Source organism: Neofelis nebulosa, chromosome 6 (assembly GCF_028018385.1).
Source record: "Neofelis nebulosa isolate mNeoNeb1 chromosome 6, mNeoNeb1.pri, whole genome shotgun sequence".
NCBI classification, from domain to species: Eukaryota; Metazoa; Chordata; class Mammalia; order Carnivora; family Felidae; genus Neofelis; species Neofelis nebulosa.
The window spans coordinates 4,481,473-4,505,969 of NC_080787.1; the positions used below are offsets into that span (position 1 = coordinate 4,481,473).

The 24,497-nt window shown below is 38.4% G+C and overlaps 1 protein-coding gene and 1 pseudogene across 1 annotated transcript; one reads left to right on the forward strand and one right to left on the reverse strand.

Annotated features, from left to right (window-relative positions):
* Positions 1 to 476: 476 nt before the first annotated feature.
* Positions 477 to 1,406, forward strand: LOC131515525 (olfactory receptor 2B6-like). The gene has a single exon (XM_058736230.1). The coding sequence runs from the start codon at positions 477 to 479 to the stop codon at positions 1,404 to 1,406; it is 930 nt and encodes a 309-aa protein (XP_058592213.1).
* Positions 1,407 to 11,047: 9,641 nt separating this feature from the next.
* On the reverse strand, positions 11,048 to 12,115 carry LOC131515019 (olfactory receptor 2J3-like; annotated as a pseudogene).
* Between the last annotated feature and the right edge of the window lie 12,382 nt (positions 12,116 to 24,497).

Below are 24,497 nucleotides of genomic sequence, written 5' to 3' on the forward strand. Positions count from 1 at the left end.
CAAGACCTTCACCGCTCATAACATTTCAGTAATCCCTTGCATCGGTGTCTTCTAGGTCCATGCCACATCCACTCTATCAGACACTCAGTGACAGAAACCAATGAACTACATTTTAACGACCCCCTCCGATGATTTTTATGCAAGCAAGCCAAGTTTGAAAAACCTGATTTGGAGTTTCCCAAATACAAGATGCTCCCACTTTGCTTTTAACTCTCCCTGTAACACACGGGGATAGTTATCGTCATCCTTGTTCTACATTCAGTTTCAGAATGGTCAGGTTACTTGTCTAAAGACATCACCTCTATTCTGTAGTGAGGGAAAGTAAGTCACTGGTGCCAGATCCTGTTTATGGCTTCCCTCACAAGCGACTCTGACCCATCTTCTGTGAGTGGACGGTGGATGCAGTTCTCGTAGCGCTTCCAACCTTTTCTGCCACTTCTCTGCTGTAGGTGAAATAAGGTGAAGATGGCGGCACAATGAATAACAGCCATCCTGAAGAGTTTGTTCTACTAGGCTTTGCAGATCGTCCTTGGCTGGAGCTTCCTCTATTTGCTATTCTTCTTGTAACATACCCCATGGCCCTGGTAGGAAACACGGCCATCATTCTGGTGTCCAGGTTAGATGCCCGTCTGCACAGCCCCATGTATTTCTTCCTCACCAACCTCTCCTTCCTGGACATGTGCTACACCACAAGCATCGTCCCTCAGATGCTGTTTAACCTGGGAAGCACCAAGAAGACGATCAGCTATGTGGGGTGTGCAGCTCAGCTTTATTTCTTCCACACAATGGGGGGCACAGAATGTCTGCTTCTGGCTATTATGTCTTTTGATCGCTACCTGGCTATCTGCAAGCCTCTACACTACACCCTCATCATGAACCCACGCATCTGTATCCTGCTGGCATCCACTGTGTGGTTGACTGGAATCACGTATGCTGTCTCAGAGGCCACTGCTACCTTGCCGTTACCACTGTGTGGACTCAATAAATTGGACCACTTGCTGTGTGAGATTCCTGTTCTGATAAAGGCTGCCTGTGGAGCAAAGGCTGCTAATGAGCTCACACTCTCTGTGGTGTGTATTTTTATGTTAGCTGTCCCGCTAGGCTTAATTCTTGCTTCCTATGCTTGCATTGGACATGCCGTATTTAAAATTAAGTCTTCTGAGGGAAGGAAAAAGGCCTTTGGAACATGTTCTTCCCATCTCATTGTAGTTTTCTTGTTTTATGGTCCAGCCATTAGCATGTACCTTCAGCCCCCCTCCTCCATCTCAAGAGACCAGCCCAAATTCATGGCGCTCTTCTATGGAGTAGTGACCCCTGCGCTGAACCCTTTTATCTACACCTTGAGGAATAAGGATGTAAAGGAGGCATTAGGCAACCTAGTCAGGGGCATTTTTGCATCCAAGTGACAGCTGAAATTATTTAACAGTTACAGAAGGTTTATAGGGTTTTCTCTAGTAACTCATTCTTGTCTCCTATTTCCGCAAATCTCATGTGAGAGCTTCTTGCAGAACATATGTTTCTGATAGTCAAAATAATGATGTTAGGCAACAAAGATACCTGACTATATGCACCACTAAGTGCACTGTTTGTAAATGCATTAAAAATAATTCCACTGTGGTTGGTACATACTGAAATACTAACTTTATTAAGTAATAAATATGTAATAATATAAATTAAAATATAAACTCATTCGTTCAAACTAATCATAAAACTGCACAGCAACTACTCATCAGTGGACTTTCTATTAGAGCATCACCTGAGAAGCATTTCATCACTCTCTGCCACATTAGCCCATGTCTCAGTGGACAGCTAGGCTACACTATGAATTCCATGTGGGGCTTCCAACACTTTAGTACAACCACGAGTCTCCTACGTGTATCATCTTCCATTATGGAGACATGATTGCTTCTTGAAAACTACAGTGTGACTCCTGATTAACAAACAGGTGTGCAGTGTTGCATTTTTTAATTAAGGTATTTATCATTAAATTTTAAAATAAATACAAATAAGGACAAATCATACATATAAATTTCTTAATGTTCCTTTCAAAGATCGTGTGTGTCTTCTGACTCAGTGAAAGAATGAACAAGGAAGTACTATTAATAATGAACTGCAACCTGGAACAATTTCGTGGATCTGTTCTACAGGGTTTTTTATTTCTATATCATATATTTCTGCTCTGATATTTTATTGACAAATCCCTTGCCAGACTTGTCAAAAGGAAAAGAGAAAGGACTCACATAAATAAAATCATGAATGAAAGAGGAGAGATGACAACCAATACCACAGAAATACAAATAATTAAAAGAGAATAATAGGAACAATTATATGTCAACAAATGGGGCATCCTGGAAGAAATGGATAAATTGCAGAAACATATAAACTACCAAAATTGAAACAGGGGGAAATAGAAAATTTGCACAGAGCCATAACTAGTAATGAAATAAAATCAGTTATAAAAAAAAATCTGCCAACAACAAAGAGTCCAGGGTAGGACAGTTTCCCAGGAGAATTCCACCAGACAGTTAAAGAAGAAATCATACCTATTCTTCTGAAACTTCTCCAAAAAAATAGAAATAGAAAGAAAACTTACAAACTCATTCTAAGAGGGTGGCATGACCTTGATTCTCAAACCAGACAAAGGCCCCAATAAAAATGAGAACTACAGGCTAATATCTCTGATGTATATGGATGCAAAAATTCTCAACAAGATATGAAAAAATAAAACCCAACTGTACATTAAAAGAATTTTTGACACATTCAAGTGGATTTATTTCTGATGTTGATGCTCAACATCACTCATCATCAGGGAAATGCATATCAAAACCATAATGTGACATCACCACACACCTGTTGGAAAGGGTTATCATCAAGGACACAAGAGATAACAACTGCTGGTGGGATGTGGAGAAAAGGGAGCCCTTGTATGCTATACTTCAGAATGTAAATTCATTCTGACACTATGGAAAACATAGAGTAAGGAGGTTCCTCAAAAAATTAAAATGCAAATACTATTTTATCCAGAAATCTCCTTTCTGGTTACATTTCTAAAGGACATGAAAACAGAATCTCAAAGGGATATCTGCACTTTCATGTTTTTTGTGACATTATTCACAACAGCCAAGATATGGAAACAACCTAAGTGTCTGTCAACAAATGAATGGTTAAAAATGTGATATGTGTGTATGTATATATATATATATATATATATATATATATATATACATGCACACATATTATACACACATATATATGTGTGCATTATATGTGTGTATATGTGTGTATACATATGTATATATCAAAAATATATTCAATACATATAATAAATAGATGATAGATGAAAGAAAGGAAGAAGGAAAGAAAGAAAGAGAGAGAGAGAGAATGGAGTATTCAACCATGAGAAAGAAGGAAATTGTGCCATTTGCAACAATATGGATACACCTTGAGGGTATTATGCTAAGTGAAATGTCAGGCAAAGAAGGACAAATAGTTATATGTGTAATCTTGAAAAGTCAAATTCATAAGAGTAGAATGCTGGTTTTCAGGGGCTAGGGGGTGGGAGAACTGGGCAGATGCTGTTTAAGGTTTCAAACTTGTAACTAGTAGATATGTAAGTCCTACACAGCCTACAAATTATCTAATTCACACCACAGAAACTTTAGTCAACAATACTGTATGATAAACTTCAAAACTTCCAAGAGACTAGATCTTAATTGTTTCCACCACAAAAAAGAAATTATAATTATGTGACATGATAAAGATAGTAGCTAACATTATGATGATAATCATTTGATAATGCATAAATACATCAAATGAACACATTATACACATTATACATCTTATACTTACACAAGTTATTTGTCAATAATAACTCAATAAAAAAATAAAAACAATAAATTAAAAAAAATAAAGTCAGTGAATGTTGTGGAGTGGCCAGGTACTTTGCTTTTCTCTTTGAAACACATGTCCAAAAAAGTCATTAAATTCTTAAATAATTGACAGTATACAAAGCACTTCCTAAACATCTCATTTTAAATAAACTTTATACAGCTGTAGGAGAAAACTGTGAGATGCATTCCTTTTAAAATATTTGATAAAGGTTGTCATATGTCCTAATGTCAGAGACATTTCCTTGAACATATTAGATGGATCTAACTTCTTAACATGCAGCTACTACTGAATTATTCATTGTTATTAATATAATATCTGGTAAATAGATCTGAAAACTGATATGCTAATGATAGTTTTTGGCAAATTCTTTTCCCAAACTTACATTTTGATTCCATGACTTAGATTATGTCAACTGTTATCCCAGACTTTAGCCTCTACTACAAAGCTGTCATTATCAAGACAGCATGGTATTGGCACAAAAACAGACACATAGACCAATGGAATAGAATAGAAACCCCAGAACTAAACCCACAAACGTATGGCCAACTCATCTTTGACAAAGCAGGAAAGAACATCCAATGGAAGAAGACAGTCTCTTTAACAAATGGTGCTGGGAGAACTGGACAGCAACATGCAGAAGGTTTAAACTAGACCACTTTCTCACACCATTCACTAAAATAAACTCAAAATGGATAAAGGACCTGAATGTGAGACAGGAAACCATCAAAACCCTAGAGGAGAAAGCAGGAAAAGACCTCTCTGACCTCAGCTGTAGCAATCTCTTACTTGACACATCCCCAAAGGCAAGGGAATTAAAAGCAAAAATGAATTCCTGGGACCTTATGAAGATAAAAGGCTTCTGCACAGCAAAGGAAACAACCAATAAAACTAAAAGGCAACCAGCGGAATGGGAAAGGATATTTGCAAATGACATATCGGACAAAGGGCTAGTATCCAAAATCTATAAAGAGATCACCAAACTCCACACCCAAAAAACAAATAACCCAGTGAAGAAATGGGCAGAAAACATGAATAGACACTTCTCTAAAGAAGACATCCAGATGACCAACAGGCACATGAAAAGATGCTCAACGTCGCTCCTTATCAGGGAAATACAAATCAAAACCACACTCAGATATCACCTCACGCCAGTCTGAGTGGCCAAAATGAACAAATCAGGAGACTATAGATGCTGGCGAGGATGTGGAGAAATGGGAACCCTCTTGCACTGTTGGTGGGAATGCAAATTGGTGCAGCCGCTCTGGAAAGCAGTGTGGAGGTTCCTCAGAAAATTAAAAATAGACCTACCCTATTACCCAGCAATAGCACTGCTAGGAATTTACCCAAGGGATACAGGAGTGCTGATGCATAGGGGCACTTGTACCCCAATGTTTATAGCAGCACTCTCAACAATAGCCAAATTATGGAAAGAGCCTAAATATCCATCAACTGATGAATGGATAAAGAAATTGTGGTTTACATACACAATGGAGTACTATGTGGCAATGATAAAGAATGAAATATGGCCCTTTGCAGCAACATGGATGGAACTGGAGAGTGTTATGCTAAGTGAAATAAGCCATACAGAGAAAGACAGATACCATATGGTTTCACTCTTATGTGGATCCTGAGAAACTTAACAGAAACCCGTGGGGGAGGGGAAGGAAAAAAAAAAAAGAGGTTAGAGTGGAAGAGAGCCAAAGCATAAGAGACTCTTAAAAACTGAGAACAAACTGAGGGTTGATGGGAGGTGGGACGGAGGGGGGGTGGGTATTGAGGAGGGCACCTTTTGGGATGAGCACTGGGTGTTGTATGGAAACCAATTTGACAATAAATTTCATATATTGAAAAAAAAAGATTATGTCAACTGTTCAGTTATTAATAATAGTACTTTATAGACCAATAGTTCTGTACGATTCTACTCCAAAATGGCCACAGTGAATAAAATACATACCTTCTATCCTACCCCTTTGGTTTTGCATTTACAATGAATATCAAATATAAATGATTGCATATTCTTTTCTATTCTCTTCCTGACTGTTATTTTATATGACCTCCTTAAATGATCAGGTTATGTTTTTATACTATTAACCTGAAAGTTAAAATAGAGAATTCATCTTTTTTAACATTATATTATTTCACTCATATGTGGAATTTAAGAAACAAAACAGATGAATATATGGGAAGTGGGTGGAGAGGAGAGAGGGAAACAAACCAGGAGAGACTCTTAAATACAGAGATCCAACTGAGGGGTGATGGAGGGAGGCGGGGTGGGGAATGCACAAGATGTTTGATGGGTACTAAGGAAGGCACTTGTGATGAGCACTGGGTGTTGTATGAAAGTGATAAATCCCTGAATTCTACTCCTAAAACCAATATTACACTGTATGTTAACTAACTATAATTTAAATAAAATTTGAAAAAAATGTTTTTCAACTTGAGATGTGACAAAATTATGTATATTTAAAGTGTGCAATGTGATGATTTGACATGTGTACATTGTGAAATGTTCATCACAACAATCTGGTTAATTAGTACAAACATCATGTCGTATACTCACCTTGCCTCTGTGTGTGTGTGTGTGTGTGTGTGTGTGTGTCCGTGATTAGAATGCTTAAGGTTAACTGTCTTGCAAATTTCAAGCATGCAACATGTTATTAACTACAGTCACCTTGCAGTGCATTTGATACCAAGAGGTTATTCGTTGTACAGCTGAAGTCTTGTACCCTTTGACCAGCATCTCCCCATTCCTGCCATCCAACCCTAGGCCCTGATAACCACCATACTACTGTATGTTTATATAAATTCCACTCTGATTTTTAGATTCCACATATGAGTGAAATCACACATTATTTGTTTTTCTCTGTCTGGCTAGTAATTCTTAGCCTAATGTCCTTTAGGTTTTTCCATGTTGTCACAAATGACAGAATTTCTTTCTTTTTGTAGCTGGATAATATTACTTTTCATTTATATATATATACACACACACACACACATAATATTTTTTATTATATATAAGTTGTATATGTACTTATATATACTTATAGTTTTTCTATATACAATACATAATATACACATATAAAATATTTATGGTTATATATAATATATATATGTAGCATCTTCTTTATCTATTCATGCATAGATATACACATGTTATTTTCATGTCTTACCTACAATGAATAATGATGCCATGAATATAGAAGTGCACATTATCTCCTCAAGACACTGATTTAACTTCCTTTGGATATTTGCCCTGAAGTGGATCATATAGAGATTCTATTTTTAATTAGTTGAAGAACCTCCATACCTGATTTTTATTTCATTTCTGATTTTATTCATTTCAGTCCTCTCTTTGCCTTCTCCAGCTTCTAGAGGCCTCTGACATGCCTTGGTTTTTGGCCCTTTCCCCCATCTTAAAGCCAGCAGTGTAGTATGTCCTCTCATATCTGACCTCCTGCCTCCCTCTTATAAGGACCCTTGTGATTACGTTAGATAATTCAGGATAATCTCCCCATCCTTAATTATTTGCATCTGTAAAAGTTCTTTTGCCATGTAAGTAATATATAATCACAGATCCTAGAGATTAGGATGTGGACAACTTGTCAAAAGAGAAGGAGTAGGCACTGTTCAGTCTATCACACAACTAAATATATATACAATAAATGATGCAACTCTGAAAATCAACTTTGGTGACCACTGTGGTAATAACTGTTTCTTGGAGGAATTAATAAGGGATGGTTGATTATAAAACTAGTAGGTAAAATTAAGTGAAAACAGAATTCTACCTAATTTTAATGTATCTCCCCACAAGGCACTTATAAATTACCAAAAGAAACATAATAACCTTATAACAGACAGCCCTAGTGTCCATCAATAGATGAATGGATAAAAAAGGTAGTGTGTGTGTATAAAGATTTATGTGTTTTTATGTGTGTTTACATATATACACTATATATAATGGAATATTACATGTACACATAATGTATATATACACTATATATATGCTATATATAATGGAATATTATTCAGCCATCAAACACAATGAAATCTTGCCATTTGCCATGACATTGATGGAGCTAGATAGTGTTACACTAAGTGAAATAAGACAGAGAAAGACAAATACCATATTATTTCACTCATATATGGAATTTAAGAAACAAAGCAAATGAGCAAAGGAAAAAGTGAGAGAGAGAAAGAGAGAACCGAACCAAACCAAACCAAACCAAACCAAACCAAACCAAACCAAACAAAACACAGGCTCTTAACAATAGAGAACAAACAGATGGTTACCAGAGCGGGGATGGGCAGGGGGATGGGTTAAATAACTGACGGGGATGAAGGAGGGCGCTTGTTGTGATTAGCACTGGGTGTTGTATGGGTGTCGACTCACTGTATTGTACACCTGAAACTAATATTACACTGTATATTAACCTACTGGAATTTAAATAAAAACTTAAGAAAAAAAATCCTGGCAGGCACCAATATCACCAATATCACAATATCACATCTATGGTATTCATGCCAATAAATGAATAAATTGAATGTAATCATGCATAAGTAAAACTTTAACTGAAAGATAATTATATTAAATAAATGGTCTATACTCTTCAAAAGTTTTAGGCCCATTAAAGACAAAGGAAGACTAAGAAATGTTTCCACATTAGAGCACAGTAAGAGATGTAGTACCTAAATCCAACTTGTGATCCTGAATTAGATCTTTTCTTCAGGAAATACTCCTATGAGCACTTAGAGGTAAGTATGTGTATTATTCTTCATATGTTGCAGAGAAATATTTAAAGTTCACAATAACATTACATTACTATAGACAGAAAATGATAACGCACCCAGGGTAAAGTGTTAACATTTGTGGAATCCAGTGAAGGTCTACAGTAAGTATACGTACTATTTACTTTTATGTAAGTTGTTCTTATTGTTGTTGTGCTTGTAAAATTATAATAAGAACAGGATGAATGTAAATTTGAAATTGCTATTATTTTTGAAATCGCTTGATGTTGTCATGACATAACCATATTTGTCAAACATACAGCAGACATGACCCCGAAGCCAACAGAAGAACCGAGAATGAATGCACCTGCTATAAGCCAGAGCTGGTTTCTGTGATGACCTGGATGGCGTGCCTGTGCTAGTAATCCTGTACTGCTGAGGCACAACAGAGACATAATCAGGCGTGTGTGTATTCTGCACAGGAGCAAGTATAAGATGAAGTGGGAAAAGACTGGGAGACACCTGTCTGGCTGAGGGGGAGAGATTTCCTGGGGCCAAACAGCAGCTGGCACATCAGTGGATTTGGCCACCAATGGCAGCTGGGAGAAGGCCAGATCCATCGCTGGTTCTTCAGGAAGGTTGCCTGTGGCCCAAATCCATGCATGCTGTGTAAATGCCAATTTTGCAGAAGTTAGTTTGAAGTTTAGAGCTGGCAATGGTATGATGCCAGGGTTTCTAGTCTATCTTCAGTGTTGGTGACCCTAAAGGGACCTCCAGAGCTAAAAATCTACTGCCATTACTCTGCTTTTGCCACATACAAGTTAAGCTTAGTCAAGTGCCCAACTATAGTTCAGGTCATGATCTCACAGTTTGTGAATTTGAGCCCCACGTTGGGCTCTGTGCTGACAGTTCAAAGCCTGGAGCCTGCTTTGGATTCTGTGTCTCCTCTCTCTCTGCCTCCTCCCCTGCTTACACTCTGTCTCTCTCTCTAAAAAATAAATAAACATTAACAATTTTTTTAAAAACCCACTAAAGTTAGATACTGGGAGATTCTGGTACTACGTGAGACATCCCAAACAGCAGATTTTCATAATGCAAGATGATTTGAAGAACCAAGGTATATTTGTTTTTCACTCTATGTGGTCCCAGGTATTCACTAAAAGTTTGTCTGTATGCTTGATTATTGTTCTTCATTTCTTGGACAGGAGGTAAGGAAAACTGAATATACACTGTATTGTTGTTTATACCTAATTGGCCACAGATCACAGGTATCACAAATCACAGGATCACAGATACATAAAGAATAAGAGAAAGTCAACAGAAACTGACAAAGTTTCAGCCACACAGGAAATGGAGGGGAAGTCTGGGATGCATTTTTCATCTTAATAATTTATGAAATAGGGTTTGAATAATCATATCTAAACTTTAAAGACCTCAAAAACTACAAATAAGATTTGGTTTACCATATAAAACTCAGATTTCCAGATTTTACTTTATAGTGAATTGTCCTTCATCTTCTCAAGCTGAATACAGCTGCCAGTTTATTGTTACTTACATAGCACACTTATTTCATAAGGATATGATTGGTAATAATATAGGTAACAAAACTACTACTTTTATAAAAATGCATTTCTTTATATGGAAAAGATATAAGTTGATTTTCATTATGTACTTTTAAATCTCAAACATGCAAATTAGATCAAGCTTAAAAAGAAAACTAACGTTTTCCATACAGCTTTTATCACAAAATTTTTCTACTATATTCTTAGGTAATTCTTTCAAATACCCATTGGATTCGTGAAGTCATTTCCAGAGCCTAGAAGTCTGTCTGTCTCAGATATTCCTTATTGCTCCTCAGGCTAAATTCTGCCCCAAGCACCTCTCCTAATGATCCCTGGCCTATAATGACTCTTACCTCACAGGCTATATCTCACAGCTCTTTAAGTGATTTCCATCTCTTATACACTTCCCACCACCTTGAGAAAGAAATACAAAATGCTTATGTTTGCTTCAGTATTTCAGAGACCTTCTCGCTATAATTCATAAAACATATTTTCTTACTGTTGCTATGGGGTATTAAAGAATACAGATGAAAATTCCTCTCTATATGAATTCAAAAAAGAATATAACAGTATTGTAGAAAATATTTAAAGTATTTCAGTATGTCTTTAGTTAAACCAAAAATAGAAACAAATTTTATGGCAAATGCTGCCTTTAAAGCAAGAAATTAAAAGACAATAGGCTGGTTTTAAAAAAAGTATATCATCTTTTTATAGGAATTTCATTTCTTAATTTTCAATTCAGAATGGGATACCTTTGTTTTATTTATTGTACCACAGAAAATACTGATGCTTGATCTTGGTTTTACATGGATGTTTTCTCCACTGAAGATTGAATGGTATTTAGACAGACTTTAATTTATATCTGTGAGTCAGAGCTCTGTGGTTCTGAGAGACACACACTCCACTGGTGCTGACAGAGTGAGTAAATGGGAGAGTGGACGATTGATTGATGCAAACGAGTCTTGCTGGAGAGGTGCATTGCTGTCCTGTAAAGGCCATGAGTGCACGGGTCTCTCCCATCCCACTAGTCTCCTTATTTCCCCTCCTACATCTTTGTTTCTGAGTGTAGATTAGAGGGTTGAGGCTAGGTGTGACAACAGTATAAAAGAGGGCAATGAACTTGCCTTGATCTTGAGAATTTTCTGATGGTGGCTGCAGATATATGCACAAGATTGGAATGAAAAAGAGGGACACAACCATAAGATGGGCTCCGCATGTTCCAAAGGGTCTCTGAAGTCTGGTTGATGACTGCATCCTCAGCACAGCCCAGGCAATGGCACCATATGAGCTGAGGATCAGGATGAGTGGTATCAGAACAAAAATGGAGCTTGTGACCAGGAGGGTCAGCTCATTAGCACGTGTATCAACACGCGATAATCACAGAAGTGCTGGAACTTCACAGAAGAAATGGTCTACTTGGCGATGTCCACAGAGGGGGACCCAGAAGGTAAAGGAGGAATGAAGTGCTGAGTTGGTAAAGCCACTGACCCAGGAAGCCACAGCCAACAGGTGGAAAAAACGAGGGTTCATGATCACAGTGTAATGCAGTGTCTACAGACAGCTGCATAATGGTCATAGGACATGACCACCAGGAGGACATACTCTATGGTTCCCTGTCTAAGGGCAAAGTAAAGTTGAGTCATGCAACTGGCATAAGAGATGGGTCTTTTCTGGGCCCCAGAGATTGACCAGCAACTGAGGGATGGAGCTGGTGTGTAGCAGAGATCCAGAAAATAGAGGTTTGAAAGGAAGAAGTACATGGGAGTGTGGAGATGGGCGTCCAGGTATGACAAGACAGTGGTAAAGAGGTTGCCTATCAATGTCGTCAAGTAGAGCATCAAGATAAGCACAAAGAGAACTACTTCCAGATGAGGCCAATGTGAAAAACCCAGTAGAATAAAGTAGCCTTCATAACTTTCATTTCTCCCCTTCATCATTCACTTTTTGTTACCTGAAGAAAGAATCACATACTTCCCAAAATTGTAAGAAAATGCTCCAAGAATCACAGGTACACATGAAAAGGAAGCAAGCCAATTTAAAAGGACTACCACTGTTTAACTCTGGGACAATCTGGGCATTAATAGAAACTATACTAAGAAGTTGAGAGAAGTAAGAATCCACAAGCTCATAGTGAGATATAGATAGATAGATAGATAGATAGATAGATAGATAGATAGATAGATAGATATAAATTATTAGTGGAGAAGAAAAAATTATTCCTGCCAATAGGATTCTAATAATATGTATAGAAGGAATGGTAGAGTTAAAAAAGGTAAATAGATGCTAAAAACTAGTGACTCAAATATGATGAGAATAAGGATATTTACATGCTCTAAAATACCTCCCCACTAATTACTTGTTAATTACAAAATGAAGAATAAACTTCACAAGAGAAAATGTGGATGGACATCACCATAACCAAGATTAGTCAATATTAACAACACCAGTGTTGAGACAAACCAACATCGTGCACCTACTGACATGGTGCTCTGAGCAGGACACAATGTCACTCAGTGACATTCCTGCCAAAAAAGCACAGCCTGATTCCAGCAAGGAAGACACATGAGAGAAACTCAAACTGAGACAAGCTGGACAAAATAGCTGTCCTGTACTCTTAAAAAATATTCTGTTAAATGAAGACAAATAAAGGCTGAGGAACTGGTCCAGACTAAGGAGATCAAAGAGACATGTTATCTAAGTGGGTGGCCCTGGACTGGGAAAACATAGCTAATAATAGCATATTTGAGAGTATTGAAGAAATACAACGATTGACTATGGATTAGATAATAATATTGTATTCATATTACATTTTCTATCTTGTCAACTCTGCTGTGTTATGTAAAATAAAATCCCTGTTCTTAGGAAATAAACATCTAGCGAAAGGGTAAAGGGACATGATGTCTCTTTCTTACTCTCCAATGGCCAGAAAAAGAGATGATGATAGACAGGTAGGTAGTTAGGTAGCTAGGTAGATCCGTCTGTAGCGGGATAGAAGACATCTTTCTAGGCACAATATAAACTACTGCTGGATCCGTAAATGGTTAATGGTGGTTCTTTGGACCACTTTTGCCACTTGTCTGTAAATTTGAAATTTCACCAGAATAAAAAATTTCACAAATTAAATATAAAATAAAAATGTTTCCACTTTTATATTTTATCCAGATATTTGTCATGTTATAGTAACATAGCTTCTTAACTGTCAATTTTTCATTATCCCAGGGTGATATCTGGGTAAACAGTAACTGGAAAATTCCTCACATAACTACAGAATAAAATTTCCATGGAACAAATCATCTTTTTTTTTTATGAATAGCTTTAGTTTTCTTTTCAATACTTTCATGCTTTTTTTCCATTGATTCGATTATAAAAAACAGAATAATTGTAATCCCAATAATCTCTCATGGACAAAAAGTCATGATGAACAATATCAAATTTATTACCAATTTCAAAATGTTTTCTGTAGCACCCCTTTATTTTCAGGGGGTAAGTTCCAAGACCCCCAGTGGATTCCTGAAACCAAGTACCAAACCCTACACATACTATTGTTTTCTGATAAATACATGCCTATGATAAAGTTTAAGTTATAAATTTAGGCACAGTAAGAGATTAACAACTGTAATAAAAATAAAACAACAATTTATTGTAGTGAGAGCTATAGGACTATGGTGTATCTCTCAAATATCTGATTGTAATCACCCTTCTTCTCCTTGTGATTCTGTAACACAGATGATGTGACAAGAATGACCCAGGCATGTGACCTAGCGTTGAGCTGCCATTGACCCTCTGATGAAGCCTCAGGAGGATCATCTGCTTCCATAGGCCATGGTTGATCACAGGGTCACTGAAACTACAGAAAGTGTTACCTAAGATAAGGGGATGACTGTACACAGGGCAAAAATTCTGGAGCTTCAATTAAATATTATTGTAGAAAGAAATTATCTTGTGATTGTTTTTTTGTACTCAGAACTTGTTTCTAAACTGAAAACTAGGGTACAAATCAAATAAAATTAAAAAAAAAACCAATGGACACCCATCAATTTACAGATACTTCTGGTATGAAAAAAGCTGGAAATCCTAGTTTTTTTTTTTAATTTTTTAACATTTATTTATTTCTTTTGAGAGACAGAGAGAGAGCACAAACAGGGGAGGGGCAGAGAGAGAGGGAGACACAGAATCAGAAGCAGGCTCCAGGCTCCGAACTGTCAGCACAGAGCCCAGCGTGGGGCTGGAACTCATGAACCATGAGATCACGACCTTAGCTGAAGTCAGACCCTTAACCGACTGAGCCACTCAGGTGCCACAGAAATCTTAGTTTTGATGAACATATCTGTGACATGGACTGGGGAGAAAGTGACAGAATGCCTCCCAGAAGACGTGTGAATGGAACTAAATTTTAAAAGACTTTTTAGGAAAAGGAAGATACAAATTCTTTGAGAGAGCAAAGGAGGAAGAGTGTCAGGATGGAGGGAAATAAAAAGTAACTTGATCATAGGGTGTAAAGCTGAGTCTGTGTCTGTCATAGGCCTAACGAAGGTGTCCACATTATTTCTTTCTCTCCAAGGTGAGAACTGAGATAGTACTTGAATTCTGAGCATAATTTATAATTTCCACATATATTTTTTATTTTCCAGCTTCAGAAGAATTCTGAATATTTATTGAAACTACTGAATGGAGGGGCGCCTGGGTGGCGCAGTCGGTTAAGCGTCCGACTTCAGCCAGGTCACGATCTCGCGGTCCGTGAGTTCGAGCCCCGCGTCAGGCTCTGGGCTGATGGCTCGGAGCCTGGAGCCTGTTACCGATTCTGTGTCTCCCTCTCTCTCTGACCCTCCCCCGTTCATGCTCTGTCTCTCTCTGTCCCAAAAATAAATAAATAAATAAATAAATAAATAAATAAGAAACTACTGAATGGCTATTTACCTTTTAATATACTTTGCCTAGTGAGTCTTATTTTTGTTAAAAATGAGTCTTATTTTTGTTAATATACTTTGCCTAGTGAGTCATTTTTTTGTTAAAAAAATGTAAGCACTTTCATAAATAGTTACACCTCTTAGATTATTCTTTTTCTTTTGTGGGTTTTGAATCTGTCTTGGGAGAGATTGATGCTATCTTTTCGCCTACAGTTAGTGTGACAGGGCTCTGCCTCATTCAGCTTTGCTGCATGTGTCTCCACCTTCCACAGCCGGGTCTCCCTCACACTTCTTAATAAGCTACAGCAAAAACAGAAGGAAACCACAGCAGAGACACCTGTGGTTGCCTCTCAATTTGCTCACCTTCTATAAATACAACTCTTGAAAAAGATGTTACAAGTGGCTATTTGATTGAGTTGAAGCAGGAAAGTTAGAAACAGTTTGGTCCAAGGCTGTAGGACTGACTCAACTTAAACACTCTTAATCATTAACTAGGTGTTACATGAAGCTAAGCCACTTTCTACAGCTCAGAAACCATCCAGGATAATCACACAAGTGTATTGTTTAAAAATAAATTCCTTGTAAGTAAACAGAAGTTTAGTTCAAGGAATTATTAAGCAATGGGAGAGAGTAATTATAAAGATGTAGAGATCTGTAAAGGGTAACTTGGACCAAGATATAGTATCCAAGAAAATAAACTTGGAAAGGGGGCTCTCTCTCCATGGCTGAGGATCAGACCTCACCAAAGAGGAGTGGCTGCAGCCCACTGGGTGAAGACATCTGCTTTGGCTGAAACAAACAACAGTAACAGATGGCAAATCATGAATCACTTCACTTAGGAGTCACTGCCATTTGAGGGATGAAGGAAAAATCCCGAGATTCCTTTTTAATTTCCCTAGAATGGGAGATAATACATCATGAGATATATGATCTCAAATGCCATTGCTCCTTCTAATGAAGATATAACTTTCTCCTTCTTTACACAGTTACCTGGACAACTTAGTGCATTAGCTGAAAGTGTAGAAGTGAGGTGTCTGTTGCATGGCTCGTCCTTAGCATTCTACAGAACTTAAAAAGAGGAAGGAGATGAGGGATGAAAGGATACCAGACATGACTAGCAAAAAGTTAGAAACTTTATGGTTTAATTTTCTTCTTACGGGAAGAGAGAGAAATAAAGACTTTATCACTAGTTGCTTTGGTAGGCTATAGAATGAAATATCTTCTTCCTTTTTTTGAGGAAAGGGCACTATGGAGGAAAAAACATGAGTCTTTTCCCTTCTACAAATCACCGGCCAGCTTAATTTTTTCTTATTTTAGTTTTTTAATGCTCTTACCTAGTGCTTAATTACTACTTGCCCATCCTGTCTGTCCACATTCCCTTCATCGGTCTTCATGATCTACACCCTCTTTCTTGGTGGACCTATCTGACCTCTGGTTTTGAAATTGCCAATATAGATGGATGCCCATACCATACATTCTAATCCTCCATATCACCATAGGAGAACAGAGTCTGGAAATTACTATGATTATCATTGCTACAAAAGAGAGTCCTGTGTTAACCAAAAAGATTTGGTTTTGGTTGAAAGGAGGACCTCATTAGAGCATGCAGTGTATCTGGGGTTGGACCCTTTTCCTACTACAATGGGAGGCTTTATGGAAATAAAATAATTCCATTGACATGAGCCATTGGGAGGGTAAATCCCAGCGAGGCAATTAATGCCCTTCCAAGAGTTGTCCTGTTCAGAACAGTTTCTGAGGGATATCTTCCACATGATACCACACTGTTGTACTAATCTAACAATGAATCTACAGACCAACCATCACTGACAAACATGCTTTAAGCTGTGTCGATAGGGAAGAGAATGGGTTGCCCTGAATTACCTGAAATTTCTTCTCCAATTCCTCATCATACTAAAGACCAAATCTGAGGGATAACTTTTCAGAAATATTCCAATTTGGTGAAGTAAAGGAAGTATGAAACATTTTTTAAATGTAATACAAAAAGACTACAAAAATTATATCATGATTCACAGTCCATTAGTTCAAGCCCCATGTCAGGCTCTGTGCTGACACCTCAGAGCCTGAAGCCTGCTTTGCATTCTGTGTCTCCCTCTCTCTCTGTCCCTCCCCTGCTCTCTCTGTCTCTAAAAAGTGAATAAATGTTAAAAAAAATTAAAGCATGAGTTTATAAATTGATGAATACTTTTACATTTTACATTGTTTCTACCTAATCTATTCAATTTCTACCAAAGAAAATCTTGGTAGAAAAATCATATTATAATAAGATTACGTTTTAAAAATATCAAGTTTGGGGGCACCTGGTGGCTCAGTTGGTTAAGCGTCTGATGTCTGTTCAGGTCATGATCTCACGGTTGGTGAGTTCAAACTCTGCATTGGCTCTGTGCTGACACCTCAGAGCCTGGAGCCTGCTTCAGATTCTGGGTTTCCCTCTCTTTCTTCCCCTCCCCTGCTCATGCTCTGTCTCTATCTCTCTCTCAAAAAAAGTTAAAAATAGCAATTTTTAGAGACCAATGTGGTATTTCCTTTTCTATTTTATTATTTTTTTTATTTTTTTAACGTTTATTTATTTTTGACACAGAGAGAGACAGAGCATGAACGGGGGAGGGTCAGAGAGAGGGAGGCACAGAATCTGAAACAGGCTCCAGGCTCTGAGCTGTCAGCACAGAGCCCGATGCGGGGCTTGAACTCACAGACCGCGAGATCATGACCTGAGCCGAAGTCGGCCGCTTAACCGACTGAGCCAACCAGGGGCCCCTCCTTTTCTATATTAAAAGAGTACCAGAAAATAATATTTGGGTTTCAGTGGTTTTTTTTTTTATCGTGAGAACTCAATAACAAAAACATATAAACATTGTCCCAGTGCTTAATATATAATTTGACAATACATGTTTGCTCCTATTACCGTTATGGTGAATATTAATTTAAACTGCGATTTTAACAATTAAACATTATTCCTTTATTATTCTTTATTGTATGCATTTAAAATATTAAGAATAAAACACTGACATTCTTACAACTCAGAATCATCAACTATTACTAATATCATATTTACTTCCAACATTTTAACACACAAAATATCACAAATAAAGTCTATGTCCACTTTACCTCTTTCTGACCAGACACCTAACTCAAAAATAACCACTATCATGAGTTTGGTGTTTATAATTTCAGTTCACTGTAATATATATGAAATATTATTTAAATTTAAATATTAATATTACTAAATACATATATATTTATACCGTGTTTTCCTACTTTATTGGGGAAGAATTTAACCAGTGATACAATATTAGCAGAATTCACTCAGTCACCAAAATCTGAGAAATGTCTAACCACCTGCGCTGTAGAAGATTATATATTACATATATATTATATATTCTTCATGCTCAGTTACCAGATTTGTACGATAATTTTTTGCCTTTGCCAATCTATTGGGTGCTAGCCGATGTTAAAGGTTTTATATGCAATATTATGAACTTGTTGGGACAACATGGATGGCATTAAATGATCTAATTACAGCAAAGTATTTCTAAAGCAGCAGATGTCAACTTTTTGTTTTTCCTCCAAAAACAAGAGATCAAGTATACTGGAAGTGCATGACTTTCAAAGTAACTTCTGGCAGAAATATGGGTTCTGACTCCATACTCAGACTCAAAGGTAAGAAACCAATGCAAAACATTTTAGTTATAAAATCGTTATGGCTAGGAGGAGTTCAGATGGCAAAGAAGTAGGGAGACCTGGGGCTTTCATTGTTCCTCAAACACAAATGTATTGAGGTCAGATCACTAGGAACCCCCAGGAAATCAATCTGCAGAGTGGAAGAAGGATCTCCACAGTCGGAGGGAGGCAGCATGGTAGTTGCGAGGTGCATGGACCACGCAGCAGTGGGACTGTTTTTCTGGGACAAAGGACATCAAACATAACATGGAGAGGTTCTACCCAGGAGGAAGGGAGTGGTTTCATGTGGTGCCTGGTCCTTTAAGGTTTTGAGTTTTGAATCCCAGCCATGTACCAAAACAAAAACAAAAACAAAAACCCAGGAAAATCTTGGCACAGGGCAAGCTGACTCACTTTGCTATTCTGTGGGGCTACCTGAACAGTGGGGGGTATGAGATCCCCTGTCTGGGGATGAAATAGGTGACAGCCTCACAACACTAACATGTGAGACTTCCTAGAACAGCACAGTGGCCTGCAGTGGAAGCAGGACCCTCTTAACAGAACCCCACCCCGCTGCCTGATAAACGCTCTGTACTGGGACAAGACTGATTCTGAACCAGTGAATCAGGCTGCTCCTCCAGGCCAGCAAAACAACACTACACATGCACAGAAAATAGAATGCATCAAAACATCACCTGAAGGATTCTGGGAAGATGGCAGCATAGGAGGACGCTGGGCTCACAGCGTGTCCTGCTGATCACTGAGATTCCACCTACACCTGCTGAAATAACCCAGAAAACTGCCAGAAGACTAGCAGAATGGAGTCTCTGGAGCCAAGCGCAGACAAGAGGCCCATGGAAGAGGGTAGGAAGGGCGGCGAGGTGGTGTGCGCTCCACGGACTGGCGGGAGGGAGCCGGGGCGGAGGGGCGGCCCCAGCCAAGCAGAGCCCCCGAGTCTGGCTTGCAAAAGTGGAGGGGCGAGACAGAGTGTGTTCCGACAGCAAGCGGGACCTGACATCTGGAAGGTTATAAGCTAACAGCTCTGCTCGGAAAGCGGGAAGGCTGGAGGACAAAGGGAGGGAGATTTGTTGAGCCCCGGATGACAGAGCTCAGCTTCGCGGGGTACAAAGGTGCTTGCCAGTGCCATCTCCCTCACCCATCCCCAGCCAAAATCCCAAAGGGAACCAGTTCCTGCCAGGGAACTTGCTTGCACCGAGCAAACACCCAATGCTGTGCTTCTGCAGATCCATCCCTCCTGCGGGTCTGACTCCCTCCCGGTGCTGCAGGGACCCTCCCAAAGCGGATCTCCGAAGGAAAAGCGAGCTGAGCCTGCCCCTCCTGCCCCTGTGTACCTTGCCAATCCACCCCAGCTAATACGCCAGATCCCCAGCACCACAAGCCTGGCAGTGTGCAAGTAGCCCAGACAGGCCAGCCACCCCACAGTGAATCCCGCCCCTAGGAGAGGGGAAGAGAAGGCACACACCAGTCTGACTGCGGCCCCTGCGGTGGGCTGGAGACAAACATCAGGTCTGACTGCGGCCCACCCACTAACACAAGTAATTCAAGACAGCACAGGGAAGTGCCCTGCAGTCCCGCACCACTCTAGGGACTATCCAAAATGACAAAATGGAAAAATTCCCCTCAGAAAAACGTCCAGGAAATAACAACAGCTAATGAACTGATCAAAAATGATTTAAATAATATAACAGAAAGTGAATTTAGAATAATAGTCATAAAATTAATTGCTGGGCTTGAAAACAGTATAGAAGACAGCAGAGAATCTCTTGCTACAGAGATCAAGGGACTAAGGAACAGCCAGGAGTGGCTAAAAAATGCTATAAACGAGTTGCAAAATAAAATGGAGACAACTACGGCTCGGATTGAAGAGGCAGAGGAGAGAATAGGTGAACTAGAAGATAAAATTATGGAAAAAGAAAAAGCTGAGAAAAAGAGAGATAAAAAAATCCAGGAGTATGAGGGGAAAATTAGAGAACTAAGTGATGAACTAAAGAGAAATAATATACACATAATTGGTATTCCAGAGGAGGAAGAGAGAAGGAAAGGTGCTGAAGATGTACTTGAAGAAATAATAGCTGAGAACTTCCCGGATCTGGGGAAGGAAAAAGGTATTGAAATCCAAGAGGCACAGAGAACTCCCTTCGGACGTAACTTGAATTGATCTTCTGCACGACATATCATAGTGAAACTGGCAAAATACAAGGATAAAGAGAAAATTCTGAAAGCAGCTAGAGATAAACGTGCTCTAACATATAAAGGGAGACCTATAAGACTCGTGACCGATCTCTCTACTGAAACTTGGCAGGCTAGAAAGGAATGGCAGGAGATCTTCAATGTGATGAACAGAAAAAAATATGCAGCCCAGTATCCTTTATCCAGCAAGTCTGTCATTTAGAATAGAAGGAGACATAAAGGTCTTCCCAAACAAACAAAAACTGAAGGAATTCGTCACCACTAAACCAGCCCTACAAGAGATCCTAAGGGGGATCCTGTGAGACAAAGTACCAGAGATGCAAGCTACAAGCATGAAACCTACGGACATCACAATGACTCTAAACCCATATCTTTCTATAATAACACTGAATGTAAGTGGACTAAATACGCCAACCAAAAGACATAGGGTATCAGAATGGATAAAAAAACAAGACCCATCTATTTGCTGTCTACAAGAGACTCATTTTAGACCTGAGGACACCTTCAGTTTGAGAGTGAGGGGATGGAGAACTATCTATCATGCCACTGGAAGTCAAAGGAAAGCTGGAGTAGCCATACTTATATCAGACAAAGTAGACTTTAAATTAAAGGCTGTAACAAGAGATGAAGAAGGGCATTATATAATATTCATAGGGTCTATCCATCAGGAAGAGCTAACAATTATAAATGTCTATGCGCCGAATACAGGAGCCCCCAAATATATAAAACAATTACTCATAAACATAAGCAACCATATTGATAAGAATGTGGTAATTGCAGGGGACTTTTACAGAAATGGATAGATCATCTAGACACACGGTCAATAAAGAAACAAGGGCCCTGAATGATACATTGGATCAGATGGACTTGACAGATATATTTAGAACTCTGCATCCCAAAGCAACAGAATATACTTTATTCTCGAGTGCACATGGAACATTCTCCAACGTAGATCACATAGTGTGTCACAAAACAGCCCTTCATAAGTATACAGGAATTGAAATAATACCATGCATACTTTCAGACAACAATGCTATGAAGCTTGAAATCAACCACAGGAAAAAGTCTGGAAAACCTCCAAAAGCATGGAGGTTAAAGAACACCCTACTAACGAATGAGTAGGTCAACCAGGCAATTAGAGAAGAAATTAAAAAATATATGGAAACAAATGAAAATGAAACTACAACAATCCAAACGCTTTGGGATGCAGCGAAGGCAGTCCTGAGAGGAAAATACATCGCAATCCAGGCCTAACTCAAGAAACAAGAAAAATCCCAAATACAAACTCTAACAGCACACCTAAAGGAAATAGAAACAGAAAAGCAAAGACAGCCTAAATCCAGCAGAATAAGAGAAATAATAAAGATCAGAGCAGAAATAAGCAATATACAATCTAAAAAAACTGTAGACCAGATCAACGAAACCAAGAGTTGGTTTTTTGAAAAAATAAACAAAATTGACAAACCTCTAGCCAGGCTTCGCAAAAAGAAAAGGGAGAGGACCCAAATAGATAAAATCATGAATGAAAATGGAATTATTACAACCAATTCCTCAGAGATACAAGCAATTATCAGGGAATACTATGAAAAATTATATGCCAACAAACTGGACAACCTGGAAGAAATGGACAAATTCCTAAACACCCACACTCTTCCAAAACTCAATCAGGAGGAAATAGAAAGCTTGAACAGACTCATACCCAGCGAAGAAATTGAATCAGTTATCAAAAATCTCCCAACAAATAAGAGTCCAGGACCAGATGGCTTCCCAGGGGAGTTCTACCAGACGTTTGAAGCAGAAATAATACCTATCCTTCTCAAGCTGTTCCAAAAAATAGAAAGGGAAGGAAAACTTCGAGACTCATTCTATGAAGCCAGTATTACTTTGATTCTTAAACCAGACAGAGACCCAGTAAAAAAAGAGAACTACAGGCCAATATCCCTGATTAATATGGATGCAAACATTCTCAATAAGATACTAGCAAATCGAATTCAACAGCATATAAAAAGAATTATTCACCATGATCAAGTGGGATTCATTCCTGGGATGCAGGGCTGGTTCAACATTCGCAAATCAATCAACGTGATACATCACATTAATAAAAGAAAAGAGAAGAAACATATGATCATGTCAATCGATGCAGAAAAGGCATTTGACAAAATTCAGAATCCTTTCTGAAAAAAAACCCTTCAGAAAGTCGGGATAGAAGGAACATACTTAAACATCATAAAAGCCATTTATGAAAAGCCCACAGCTAACATCATCCTCAATGGGAAAAACTGAGAGCTTTTTCCCGGAGATCAGGAACACGACAGGGATGTCCACTCTCACTACTGTTGTTTAACAGTGTTGGAAGTGCTAGCATCAGCAATCAGACAACAAAAGGAAATCAAAGGCATCCAAACTGGCAAAGATGAAGTCAAGCTTTCACTTTTTGCAGATGACTTGATATTATACATGGAAAACCCAATAGACTCCACCAAAAGTCTGCTAGAACTGATACATGAATTCAGCAAAGTTGCAGGATACAAAATCAATGTACAGAAATCAGTTGCAATGTTATACACTAATAATTAAACAACAGAAAGACAAATAAAGAAACTGATCCCATTCACAATTTCACCAAGAAGCATAAAATACCTAGGAATAAACCTAACCAAAGATGTAAAATATATGTATGCTGAAAATTATAGAAAGCTTATGAAGGAAATTGAAGAAGACATAAAGAAATGGAAAAACATTCTGTGCTCATGCATTGGAAGAATAAATATTGTTAACATGTCAATACTACCCAAAGGTATCTACACTTTCAATGCATTCCCAATCAAAATTGCACCAGCATTCTTCTCAAAGCTAGAACAAGCAATCCTAAAATTTGTATGGAACCACAAAAGACCCCGAATAGCCAAAGTAATTTTGAAGAAGAAGACATCACAATCCCAGACTTTAGCCTCTACTACAAAGCTGTAATAATCAAGACAGCATGGTATTGGCACAAAAACAGACACATAGACCAATGGAATAGAATAGAAACCCCAGAACTAGACCCACAAAAGTATGGCCAGCTCATCTTTGACAAAGCAGGAAAGAACATCCAATGGAAAAAAGACAGTCTCTTTAACAAATGGTGCTGGGAGAACTGGACAGCAACATGCAGAAGGTTGAAACTAGACCACTTTCTCACACCATTCACTAAAATAAACTCAAAATGGATAAAGGACCTGAATGTGAGACAGGAAACCATCAAAACCTTAGAGGAGAAAGCAGGAAAAGACCTCTCTGACCTCAGCCATAGCAATCTCTTACTCGACACATCCCCAAAGGCAAGGGAATTAAAAGCAAAAGTGAATTACTGGGACCTTATGAAGATAAAAGGCTTCTGCACAGCAAAGGAAACAACCAATAAAACTAAAAGGCAACCAACAGAATGGGAAAAGATATTTGCAAATGACATATCGGACAAAGGGCTAGTATCCAAAATCTATAAAGAGCTCACCAAACTCCACACCTGAAAAACAAATAA

Bases quoted from the DNA above. Each gene is read 5' to 3' on its own strand.
- LOC131515525 (XM_058736230.1), top strand. From the start codon at position 477: ATGAATAACAGCCATCCTGAAGAGTTTGTTCTACTAGGCTTTGCAGAT.